At 40.3% G+C, this 12789-nt stretch overlaps 1 protein-coding gene across 2 annotated transcripts in view; it reads right to left on the bottom strand.

Annotated features, from left to right (window-relative positions):
* Positions 1–561, bottom strand: part of DIPK1A (divergent protein kinase domain 1A) — a 10271-nt gene extending 9710 nt beyond the window's left edge. For both annotated transcript variants that reach the window (XM_041421357.1, XM_041421356.1), the window contains exon 1: positions 98–561. In XM_041421357.1, the coding sequence (XP_041277291.1) occupies positions 98–151 (54 nt within the window). In that variant the 5' untranslated portion in view covers positions 152–561. The remainder of the gene's footprint in view (positions 1–97) is intronic.
* Between the last annotated feature and the right edge of the window lie 12228 nt (positions 562–12789).

Here is a 12789-nt window from a genome sequence, read left to right on the forward strand (position 1 = left end):
GCCGGGGGAAGCGGCGAGAGCCCTGCGGGGGGCGCCCGCTCCGGAGGGAACTTTGCGGGGAGGGACGGGCGCCGGCACCGGCCCCTCGCCGGCCTACCTGCGCGGAGTGCGGCTTCCTCAGCCAGGCCCCCGGGAAGAGCCGCCTCGCCATGGCAATCACACATCCCCGCAGCGGGCGGCGGTCGGAGGCGGAGCGGTGAGGAGCGCTCCCCCGCCTGCCGCCGCAGCCGCGCCGCCGGCTCCGCTCGGCTCAGCGGGGAAGAGCTGCTTCGGGCACCGGCGGCCGACGGCCGCTGTCAGCGGGCAGGGCGGGCGGCTGCCGCCTCAGCCACGGCTCACGCCGCTGCCTGAAGGTGCGAACGCGGCAGCCGCGAGGGAGCGAGGCGGGGCTGAGGCGGCGAGGCGAGCCCCGCCCGCCCCGAGCCCCTGGGGCTGTCCCAGTCCCTCTTCCCCCTCCGGGACAGCCCGGAGTCCGTGGAGCTGACAGCCACCCCCGAGTTCCCCTCGTGTCTGCCAGAAAGTGCTCGGGGCGCTGTCTGGGGACAATTATGGAAAAGTCTGTTAATAAATAACGCGTGTCATTGATTGTGAACAGGCTCCCGTCATTTACTGGGCAGGGTATTAAAACCAGCTGCAGGCTCCTTACAGTCCTTAAAAAAACCCCCCACCCCCCACCCCCCCCCCCCCCCCCCCCCGCAAAACCCCAAAAAGGAATATTCCTCCAAAATAAGGAAGGAGCATTTAGCTGGACACATATTAACACAGATGAGCAAGTCTTTCACTGTGAGGTTGGTAAGAACAGCCTGAATAAGTTGCCCAGAGAAGCTGTCCCAGTTGAAGGCCAGGTTGGACATAGCTTTGAGCAAACTGGTCTATTGGGAGTTGTCCCTGCCCATGGCAGGAGGGTTGGAAAAAGGTAATCTCTAAAGTTCCTTCTAACCCCAGACATTCTGTAATTCTACATTAGTGCCATAAAGTGGAGAAATGTTACCTATTTCTTCTTTACCAGGGGATCTCTCATACGTTGTGGGAAGCCTTCATATGTTGTGGGAAGCCTCCGTCCAATTGAAATTTGTGGGAACACTATTAAGTTCAAGTAAAATCATCCTTTCTTACACAAGGTTTGGTTTCTGCCCAGCCTTCTTGTCTTTATGAATTGATTGTGACTTCTTTTAATGCAGTGTGTTAGCAGAGTCAAAGCCAGAAGCTGGGAGTCTCCAGTCCTGATGCTTTTAGTCTATGAGACTTCAGGCACAAAGATTATGCCAAGGTGTTGGGATAAAAATGAGAAAAACATAACATGTTATGGCTTTGGGTGTTCAGTGCACTTATCAAAATGCACTTTTTCATCTGCTTTGATGAAAAGATCAGTTACAAAATACTACTGTAAGGATAAGCTAAGTCTTTTTGGCATGTCTTACTCTTTAAGAAAAATGTGTATGTGGAAACCAAATGTTAGGAGCTCACAAAGTATTGAGAGATTTGTGCTTGAAGATTCAAGAACAGTCTGTGACTGTTTTTTGAATAATATAATCACTGCCAGAGTCACCCTGAAGTATAAATCTGAAAATTAATTAGTAAGATTTGGCACTCCTGTAAAAGCAATCCTGGCTTTAGTAACAGCCAGTGACTCTCGCAGGGTTTTCTTCTCTCCCTATTCAGCAGGCCCAGATGGCTGCGCTTTGTGCATCCCCTCCCTCTGCAGTTCAGGGGTTTGCACAAGTTTAGCTGGGTTATGGACATGCAACAGAACACAAGAGGAGGCCACAGAGCAAAGCATTTTAACATTTTGCTGAATAATCTCAAGCCCATACTTCATCCAGTGCTCTATGCCAAGCCTTGGAATGACAGGCTGGGAGTAATTGTGCAATGTCAGTGTCCCATATGGCTGGCAAGAATCTAAATGTTTCATTCCTGTTCCATCTAGATCCAAACAGCTCCTGGCATATGTTCATTAGGGGATATATTTTTCACTTAGTACATGACATCTTCATCATCTGTGAGAGCAGGTGCTTTATTCCAGCACTGAAATGTTTAGTTCTTCTTCAAGTACTCTTTGTGCCCAGGCTTTGCTAAATGCTAAAAAATAAGGCTGTTTCAGCCTTTTGCAGTTACCTGTTACATTCCTGATTAAGCTTCGGTAGAGGCAACTCTCAGGAAAAGCTAGGCCACAAAAGCCATGACAGTAACAGGAACCATGTAACATGCACTGACTTGGTGTTCACAGGATGTGGAAACCCAAAGGAAAATTCTAAAGACAGGGGGAGCAGATGCAGAAAAACCACACAGGTAGAGCATAAGTCACATGGACATATTATCCACTATATAGCCTCTCCATTCACATGTTTCCATTCTGCAGTTCACACATCATCCATTTTTGTAGGCCCACACCAAAGCTTTGGTATATCTTAATGTCCAAGCAGCAGAAATTATGCTGATTTATTGCTACCTATTAATTCTTAAGTTTCCTATCCAGCTACAACAACACTGAATGTTATTCTAATGATGCAGGGTTTTTGTATAAGATGGAAATCGACTGCTGGTTGTACAATGCAGTGTTTGTTACAATGTCAAAAGGTAAATGTGCTTTTATAGTACCTTCTTACATTCACCTGCAGTTCCATGACAATTTGGAGCATATTACATATTAAGCATAACTCAGAAAAACCAAAAAATTGTTGCAAAGATTGAGACATCCAGGAATTCTAGACATATAAGGAATGACTATATGAGACAAATGAAAATACTGAAAAGCTACAGAGAAGAATCTGTGAATTCTTCAATATAGTCAGTGTAATATGCACCTTGAAAATACAATAATTTTATCCAATTTCTTTTGAAGGCAAGTCTCTGTAAGTTGAACAAGTAATACAGGTTTTAACATCACATGAAAGCTAAACATTAACTTATTGCAGTGGTGCTGGACTTGCTTCTCTCAGTTATTTGAAGCAGCTGCACTCACATACTGATTTAACTCAAATGCTGTCATAAGAGACTCCATGGGAAATCCTCAGGGTTCACCCATTCTCCCCACCATCATATTATATGCAGGGAGCCTCTGGCTAATGTTAATAATCACAAGACTTCTCTTTCTCACAGCAGCTCTACTAACTTCCAATCTGCCTGACCTGGCTCCCTAGATTAATGCTCTTTTGCTCTTTTGCCTAAGAAATATTCTATGATCCTGAGCAGCTACTGCAGTCTTAAAGTATTACAGCACCACTAGAATGTAATGCTCTAGCATTTCCCATTGCCCAGCTTTGTAGCTCCATTTAATAAGTGTATTTACACAATATATAATATGGTAATGATTTAAAATAAAATTACCCACATTTCCTAAACTAAGGGCTAGAAAAATGTAGAGGTTTCTCTCTTTTTGTGCTACTCAGCTATCTATTGCTCACATATCTGTCTAGGAGTCTGTTTTTATACAGGCTTGACTTTCTTAGGCCTGTCTTTGTGGATGAGAGCAAAGATCTGGGGACTCATCCAACCTTTCTATCTGAACTTTGCCTCATGTTCCCTTCAGAGAGAGACACTGTTTCCTTCCCCTTTGCAAGCTTCTGTGAACTCTGACTTAATCAGTGTATTAGCTTTAATTTTATCCTAATAGATTATTTCCTATTATTTCATATTCAGATTCTTATAAATGCCAATGTTTCTACTGCACAAGGAGGTGGAGCCACCTCTCACCCAAAAAGCAGACACAGCCTGTCAAGGATTCCCTTACCTCGGTATAAACAAATCATGAATCTATTTGAGGAAAAGGACTCTTCCAGCCAACAGGTTTCATTTCTAAGGCTCTATTTACATGGTCACTTTAATCTCACATAAATCCACCCTGCTGCTGAGGCAGATGGTGTCACCTTCTCTTGCTGTTGGTTCCTACCTTCTCCCTTGGGCCGGCACAAACATTTCTGTTGTTGTATAAAGATTATATAATATAAAGATTATATATAAATAATAAGTATATGTATAAAGATTATATATAAAATATAAAGATTACAATCCTGTATGCATTAAAGGACTAAGAAAACTCCTTAAATATTGTACTCAGAAGAAAAGTTTTTAACGTAGTCAATGGCAAGCAAATGCAAAACAACAGTTTGCATTTATGTTTGCATGTCTGTATTTCAAAGTCTACCAAGACAACACAGTTCAGATTCAATCAACCAATAAAATTAGGTTTCCTTTGTATCAATTTGTGCTTTCAAATCTACCTCCTCTATTAATTGCTGGAGTTGTGAGGTTAAAGAATTTTACCCAAGATTAATTGAGGTTATATGTTAAAATGCATGGTCAGAGTACACTTGCTAGCATTAATTTATTTCTGGTTTGGAAAGCCTTTTATAATTTTCAGATAACTTATTTTCAACATGGTTATTTTACTAAATTATCCCGGATATTTCCTTCTTTGAGTTAGAGGCAAAATAAAGTTATAATCCACTCTGAACTTCTTTTACTTGAAGTAAAAGACTTCTTTGTTCTGTTATTTTATGCTTGTGGTAGTCATCTGTTAAAAACCACAAACCTTTTACAACAGAAATGTTAGTCTTAATTCCTATTTATGGGCTTTCCAATAAACAGCCTAGCTGGCATTTTCCTCATGCCCTACTCCCATTTCCCAAAATTTCTTCCCCTGAATTAACACTTTCACCTTCCTGCTTACTTTATAAGGTAAAAGATAGAGCTAGGACATATCCAAGTCCTAGCCCACACTCTTTAAAAAATCCTCTTAGGTTCTAAATAGTCGATTCCAGTACTGAAGCTGGTGCATACTGATAAGAGAAGGTCAAGATGAGGAGATGAGCACAATTCAGTTCAGAAAGAAGATGCTAATCTTTAACTCCTAAGGAAGTATAGGATTGGAACAGTCACCGTGCAGGGTGGTACATTTTTCAGCACGTGGTGCACTTAGGAGAGCCCTGACCTAAGCACAAAGCAGAAAACAGCTGCAATGGTTTAATGCATTGTTACCCCCATTTGTCCTGCCATCCCCTCTGCCCGAGGACATTGCCACAACAGAACTCTTTCAGTTCACAGTCGAGCACATTTGCTTTAATTGCCTGAGAAGTCAGTTCCTGCTAAAATGCTAGACTGTGAACCTCAGCTAGTGAGGCACAGCTCTGCCCTGCCTTCTGCCAGCTATGGCACAGAGGAGAAAAATGGGCAGAAGAGCAACTACAGACAGCAGAGCTGCTGTGTGAAGCCCTTTCCTCGCTCATCCTCTACTACTTACACCTACTCCCATGCTGTTCTCTCACTTCTGCCATGCAGCTCTTTGCATAGCTGAATGAACTGTCTCCTGAACTCAAATTTAAAATAACACAGAAAAAGAAAAAATCCACATCAGTTCCCCATAGTTTTTGATTATGTATGCCACTGAAGAGTGCCATATTCAGAAATGCAGGAATACCTTGACATTTGGAAGAAGTGGCAGAAACAGGAACTACTTAAAATGAGGTACAATGAAAAGTACTTCAAGTCTGCCCTCAAACTGATGTCTCCTTATAATACATGCTCCAACCTAGTGATTTGTTGGGCAGAATGAAGGAAACCTTGTGTTATGGAGGAATTGGAACTGCTAATCATTGTGTCAGGCCTTAAATCATACACAAGTAAATCTGCTTCAGTTCACAGGCTTTAATGAAGCTGGAAATCTGGCCCCATAAGCAAGAATTAGTACAGTGTAGTATCAGTCTTCATGATATTGATAAAAATTAATCAAAATGTAACACTTTGTCTTACTTTTTTGGGCTACATTCAAAACATCTATACCTGAAATCCATAATTTTTGAGCTGAATTGTTACAGGATTCTGGCAGCACCCTCAAAAAAGCAGTAATGATTAGAAGAAATCTCTAGGAAAGAAATACTTCCTTTAAGAAAACCTCTAATTGTAAGGTATCAAATTTTAGGCAAGAAATAATTTTAATGTATTTTTAGTAGTAGCTTATTGAAGCTGGCAATTTTGAGGTAATTTGTAACACACTTTCTTAAAAAGCTTATCACCACTTATGAAGGCCACATCTATATTACTGACATTCCAAACTCTTAATAAATATATGTACAGTTAGTCTACTTAAGTATTTATCATTGTGACTTTTTCTAGATAAAAGTTTTCACTTCCCTTTAAATAAACAAAACAACAGACAGTCAGGTGTATTCCTGGCACAGAGCAGATGCCTTTCTCAATCCCTAGAGTAGGCAAGGTATTGATTATATATTAATTAATTCCTGGAGCCTACTTCATGGAAGGTGCTGTGGGATTGTTGATCGAAAATGCCAGTAGGCATTAAGTAGTAATTGAATTATTTTAAATTTGTCAACATCTAAATTTCCATGGTACTTAGCAGGAATTCCCACTGTAAATATAATTGCTAGAATTAAGTAAAACTATTTTATTTTTAGACTGATTTTTTTAGATTGAAAAATGCTGTTTTAAGCAAAGTAGGGAGCTACTTTCACACACACATTTTCTTACATCATTGAAAATACAGAGGCAGCATAAATTCAGTAGTCTAAAATATGTTCTTTGGGTTATTTTCTGTGTAATAGTAAATATTCCTGAACAACAGATTTTTTATCCATCTATTCAGCATAGTAAAAAACGACAACAAAATAAATGCCAAGTTATAGCATTTCTAAAGGCATTTTCTTTTCCCTAAATGAATGACAGAAGGCAATTTGGAGCAGTAACAGTTTAAAATGCTATAAAATAAAATTTAAAAATAACCAAGCTCATGCTAATATAATATGCAGTATTATTTTTAGCTCTATGCTTCATTCAACTTCGAGTTAAGTATACACTCATAGATTGACTATACCATATCAATATGCTAAAAAATACCTTGTCAAATTAGGCTTATGCTCAGTTCTTACAAGGCTCAAAAAGTCTGGTGTTGCAGTTCTCATTGATCAGTTCTGCTGCATACTTTAACAGCAACACTAAAGTTCACAATAGAAGGACTTATTTTTGTATTGCCCCATCACAGCTCATTTATTTTTGTATCACAGACACACCATTCCACCCCTCCACCCATCAATATATTCAATTGTTTTTAATTAGAGGTTATTTTTAACCTGGATTATATCCATTATGAAATTTGCAGCACAAAGTTTTTGCCTGCACTAAGGGCAGTGTGGAGAACACCCAAGAAGCAGACTGTGGTCAAAACTTAATAAAGCAGCCCAACTGCTAAAGGAAATGCATCATGGAAGTACAACTAACTTTGTTATTTGACAATGTTGTATCCGTAAGAACATAGGCTTTAAAATGAATTTTAAGATTGCCCTGCATGAATCTACATCAGAAATCATGCTGATTCCTTGTGTTTTGTTTAAAAGAAACCAAAGCTGCATTTTATATACAAAAAAATTTGCTAAAATGTCTAAATATATAAGAAATAAGCTCTTGCAGTTAATTAAATATTTTATTATCTCAGAGGAAACACACTGAACACATATCTTTTGTGCTAAATGGAATATATTCAGTGTCATTACGGTGAACAGTGCAACTGTTGTGCCTGCCCTGAGTTCTCACTGCCCTCTTTCCAAACACAGCGTTCAAATGACACCACCATCACTCTCAGACAGAAGCTGCAGCAGATAAAACATTTTCTTTTGATTGAGCAGGCAATCAGACCCTTTCTAGAGCTTTTGTATTAAAGTGTAGCTGAACAAAAGGAAACGATTCACAAATCCACATTTCCAACCCACAACACCAATTTTGGTTGGGATTTGGGAGTACATCTGAAAAAAAAGAAGTAGTGGATGAGGTAAACTGAAGACACAGAGAGCCTTTGTTAGACCTTTACATCTCTAAAAAGGGTTAAGTGGTAGCTGGTCAATGTAGCCATTGTCATTGACACAAATAGTGTGATTTCTATGAAAATATTCCTAATTACTACAGGTACTTATTTTCTGTTTTGTCTAGATATTTATTGAATAATTTGTTATCATTTAGGCTGACCTTGATGTGAGATTTGCAGTGTTTTCAATCAACATATTTTGTGACTTCCTCTTTATACACAAACAAACAGACTTACTGTGTGTTGACATCCCAGCTTTTACCTGTTTTATCCCAGCATCTTGTTCTCATTGTGCAATTGTCCACACAAAAAACTTTTCTCCACAGTATTGTTTGAACCTGGACTCATTTACAAACTGAGGATATAGGTGTATATCTGGTTTTACTTCCAGTCAAACTCTAACAACAAATATAATTTCCCATTAGGAATCAATAGTTACAATTTGTTTTAATTTAAAACCAGAGCAGAGTGGTATCTATTCAACTTTTCCATCTCCCTTTTTTTCCCCATCCATCTTCCCAGCCATCATGTGAGATTCCAAGTTCATTCTAAACAGAAGAAAAATACATTTTCAATAAATTTGCTATTTCTGATTAAAAAAAAAAAAAAGTTTTAAAATAAGACCTGGATTTACAGGTCTAGCAAGTAAGGGTGCCCTTTTCACCACAGGCTATCCGTTGGTAATTAAATCACACCAGTAATCTGATATAGCATTAGATCTTCAGTAGCATGATAGCACTGTCACAGGCATTTTACATCCTAGAACCTGCAGTAAATTAAAAAGTCCTTGGAGACCATCATTGCTTGACCTTTTGGTCTGCTGAATTCCAGGCAAGGCAGAAAAAAATCAGCTCTACTTTTAGCGACCTCCTGCACATTAGTTCAGCATCTTATTGATGCTTGCCTACATTTCGTCCTATCCGTGGCAAATACAGCTATAGAATTGATCCTACCTGAGAAATTTGAGACAGCTGGTAAATTCCTGGGAGAGGCAAGCTGACAAGAGTGTGTTGTAAGTTGAAGAAGAATTAATCTATAGCAAACTGACTTCTGACTTAGATAATCCTCACACATGCTTATTAGGTCTTCTCTTTTGTGCATTGTCTTCTTTAATTTGCCTCAGCTTTTTAGGGTGTTGTCATATTAACAAGCCCTTTGAATGTGGTCTTTCATGTCCCAAAGTTTTCTTCTCATCTGCTTATGGCAGGTCTGGGTATTCTCCTTGGCATCTCTCGTGGGCAGGTGGATGGGCCTTGACTGGGTGTATTGGGGCACAGCAGAGCCATCAGATCCCCTCTATGGCCAGCAGTGCTGCCCTCAGCCCAGCCAGGCTCAGCCCATCACATGGCACCTCTCAGCAGCAGTGAATTCACAGGGCCAGGTGCCTGCTTGGCAGCCCTGCCTGGCAAACCTGCTCTGCTCACACAAGAAGAAGCTCATTTGTCTCATAATAGAAATACTTCAATTGTTCACTTGATGAGCGGCCCATGACCACGGAAATGTACTGGGTATCTGAAAGAGATGGCAGCCCATGGGATCAAACTGAAGGTCAGCTTATGTTTCCTTTTTGGCTTGTTGTAGGTGTTTTATCCTGTAACTTAAACACAGGAGGAAATAAGCCTTTTCTCTCTGCATTTGCATTTTGACATGAATATTTTTATTGCCTCTTTTGCCACCTCAGTTCTGTACTCCCTTTTCAATAGGTACATGCTCTCAGCTCCTGGGCCCCTGAAGTCTTCAAGCAGACCTGTCTGCAAATAAACCTATTTTTACACATACATGCATGTGTTATATATACATATATACATTAATGTTTTTCAGCAGGAGCAGTTCACTGAGCTGCCACATCTGCATGGCTCCTGGCACAGGGGAGAGCCAGCATGTCCCTGAGCAGAAATGACTGCAACCTTAGATGGCAACAGCTGTTGGAAAAGTGTGACTGAGTCAGGTAAATGTACCCTCAGCTACAACTGCAGAAAAGAGATGGATTTAAAGCTCCTTGCTGGTGTTGTGCTCCCCACCCCCTTCTTCAGCCCAGGCCTCTCCTACCTCTGGGAGGAGTAGGTTCAGGGGACTGAACCATCAGAAGACATTTTAACCACTGCTGTGGGCTTAGTTTATTCTGCTGAGGGTACGGAGCTGGTCAGAGGAGCACCCAGGTGGGCTCGGTGGGAGCCATGGCAGCATCCTGAGGGAAGCAGCAGGACTGCCAGCTCTTCATGTGCTATGTAAAATTCACATTTCCATCCCACTGCAAAAGCTGGCAGAGAGGATGACTGGATATTTAACTAATATTTAGAGACTCATCACACAAGAACATACCACAAGGGGAAAAAAAAAAAGGAAAAAACTGTCTGTTGCAGCAGCCCAAATTTTAGGGATAGAGTCAGGACTGTATAGATATGGATCTGCCTCAATGTTGGTATGAAACAAGCCAAAATAGAAAATAAGTGACTGATGTAATAAGAACTGATTTTGATCCTGTTTCTGTATACTTTTTTTTAGCTGAATGCAAATAAGCAATGCTGTGTTGGAACAAAATCTGGGCTTTCAGGCTGAGAGACCATGACATTAGTGTGGAGTGATCAAAATATGTGTGACAATAGCTATTACATTTGGATTAGCTAAAACAATGACACTTAGATTGCACCTTTCAAGTGAGCATATAAAAGTTAACAAGTGTAACAGTATGATTATTTCATAAGCATTGCAGGAATGAAGCATGCAACTGGTGACTTAGCTGGTGTGTCAGCCTGGGAACACTTATGGTTCTTTCTGTGCAGCTGCCTGGGGCTGGCAGCAGAAGGGGCTGCTGCTTATCTTCTGCCCCCACAGCTGGGCTGCAAACAGTTCTTCAGCCTCTATTAAATGTTAGCAGGGTCCTGCCGTTCTGTACTGTTCAAAACTACTTTGTCTCCATCTTCGTAAATAAAGAGATGCTATCAGGTAGGGGAAAAAAAAAGAAAAAGAAAAAAGAAAAGACAAGAAGTGAGGGACTTTCCATGTGAGTGGGACTTGGCAGACGTGCTGAAAGCTTGTTTGAAGGCCCACACCGCATACCAGGTGGCGGGAGAGCAGAAGGAATGCTGTACTAATTCTCCCTCCAGCCAGACTCGTGTCCAGAACAGATTTTTCACCGCAGATGAAATAGCAATATTCTGCCACATAACTATCTCCTGAGGGGCCGTTAAGCATTCTTTAACTTCAGTTTAGAGTTAAGAGGTAAGTCTGGACTGTGCAGCTACAAAATTTAACCACAAAAGAGCTGGAAATTCTGTTCTAGCAGACATTTTTACAGTCCACAAAGGAGCACAGATGCTGACAGACAAAACCTTACAGTAAAACACTATGATGCTCCAGTCCTCAAGAAGTTATGATACAGCCCATCACAATGTAAAATATTTGAGACTGCAATTACTTTTGCAAATCTGCAGAGCAGAGCTAAAGTGAAAGAATAAAATGCTTGCTTAGGCTTTAGCTCTGAAATGCTGACTCTGCAGTTTAACTTTAGTCACTAGCTAGAGCTTCAGTAACTGCTTTGAAATCTGTGTTTAGAGAGGAGGGGAAGGAATGCATCACACCGGTGCATGACTAAATTCTCAGGGAGTTTGAGAACCGGAATCTCTTTCTGATCCAAGCAATTAACCAAAATTTCAAGACTTGGCAGCTGTTTGTTTTCTGAAAGGAAGCAATTATATGACCACAGCAGCAGAACGACAGTGCAGGCAGAGAGCAGAGAGTAAACCTTTCTTAAATTCCACCTCTGAATAATGAGCTCAGATTTTTATGAACTGGTCTCACATGAAAAGGAGAAAAAGATTACTTAGGACCATACTTGCATATTGTCACAAAATTCCCACTGGCTGGAATAGTAACAAGTTGCAGTTCTCTCACAGTTATTTTGTGGAGCTAAAATACTGCTACATTCACTCCTAAGTCTTCAACTCAGAAAAAACAGTATTAGCAGTGAAAACAGAGTAACTCATACATAAGCACTCTCAGCAAGGCCAAACCTAGTCCAACAAGTATTTTTTTCTCCTTCAGGCTCACTCACTGTCTTCAGGTACAAAACAGTGTTAGTGTAACTAAGATAGAAACCAGACACAATGTCTTACAATAAAAGCCTTTCCTGCTCTTAACTAGCATCCCCAAAGATGTTGTAAATAATGCAGAAACACTGTAACACTGTGTCTCAAGCTCTTACTATTCCCATCCTTGACTATCTCAGTATACAACAATTTATTATTTTTTTTTTTATTCTGCACAGTTATACATATGAGAACTGAGGGATTGCTTCTTTTCAGCCACTTCCAGCAAGCAGAATTCAGCCATGGCAGGGTATGAGCTACAACACAGGAACAACTAAGGGCTTATAGCAGAATGATGTGAGCATTTAATAGCTTGTAAGGGCCTTGAATGATGAACTGTAGAGCATTTGAAGAACTATCTATCCACCTACCAAAGATTACTCAGTCATACAAAATCTTGGCTTATGTCTTCCAACAAATTTCAGCAAGGTTACACACAAGGAATAAAATTTAAAGTGAATGAAGCATGAAGGACCTTTTAGGCATCAGCTTCTTTGACATTTTTTCAAGCATCTGAAAAGTCTGCTATTAGATGCAGAGCTAATAGGCAGAATTAGTTGTTTTGTTTTTTTTCTTAAAGTGTCTGTAGTGCTTTGAGAAATAGTGACAGAGAGAGATTTAAAGAATAATTATAACATTGCTAAATGTAAATTTTTCGAAGGTAAACAACCCCCTAATGATTTCCAAGTCTAGATGTAGCTTAGTTCAAAGGCTCTTTGTACCACAATCATAGATTGTCATACAAAGAGATCATCTACTAACCCACACAGTAATTGCTGTTTAATATATGTATTGCAGAAGGGCTTTAGAGACTTAGCAATTAAAAAGTAGGACTGCAATACTCATAATACTCTATCTTTAAAAGTTAGCAGAGTTTATATATTAAGAATA

Source organism: Onychostruthus taczanowskii, unplaced genomic scaffold (genome assembly GCF_017590055.1).
Source record: "Onychostruthus taczanowskii isolate IOZ18803 unplaced genomic scaffold, ASM1759005v1 scaffold7, whole genome shotgun sequence".
Taxonomy (NCBI): domain Eukaryota; kingdom Metazoa; phylum Chordata; class Aves; order Passeriformes; family Passeridae; genus Onychostruthus; species Onychostruthus taczanowskii.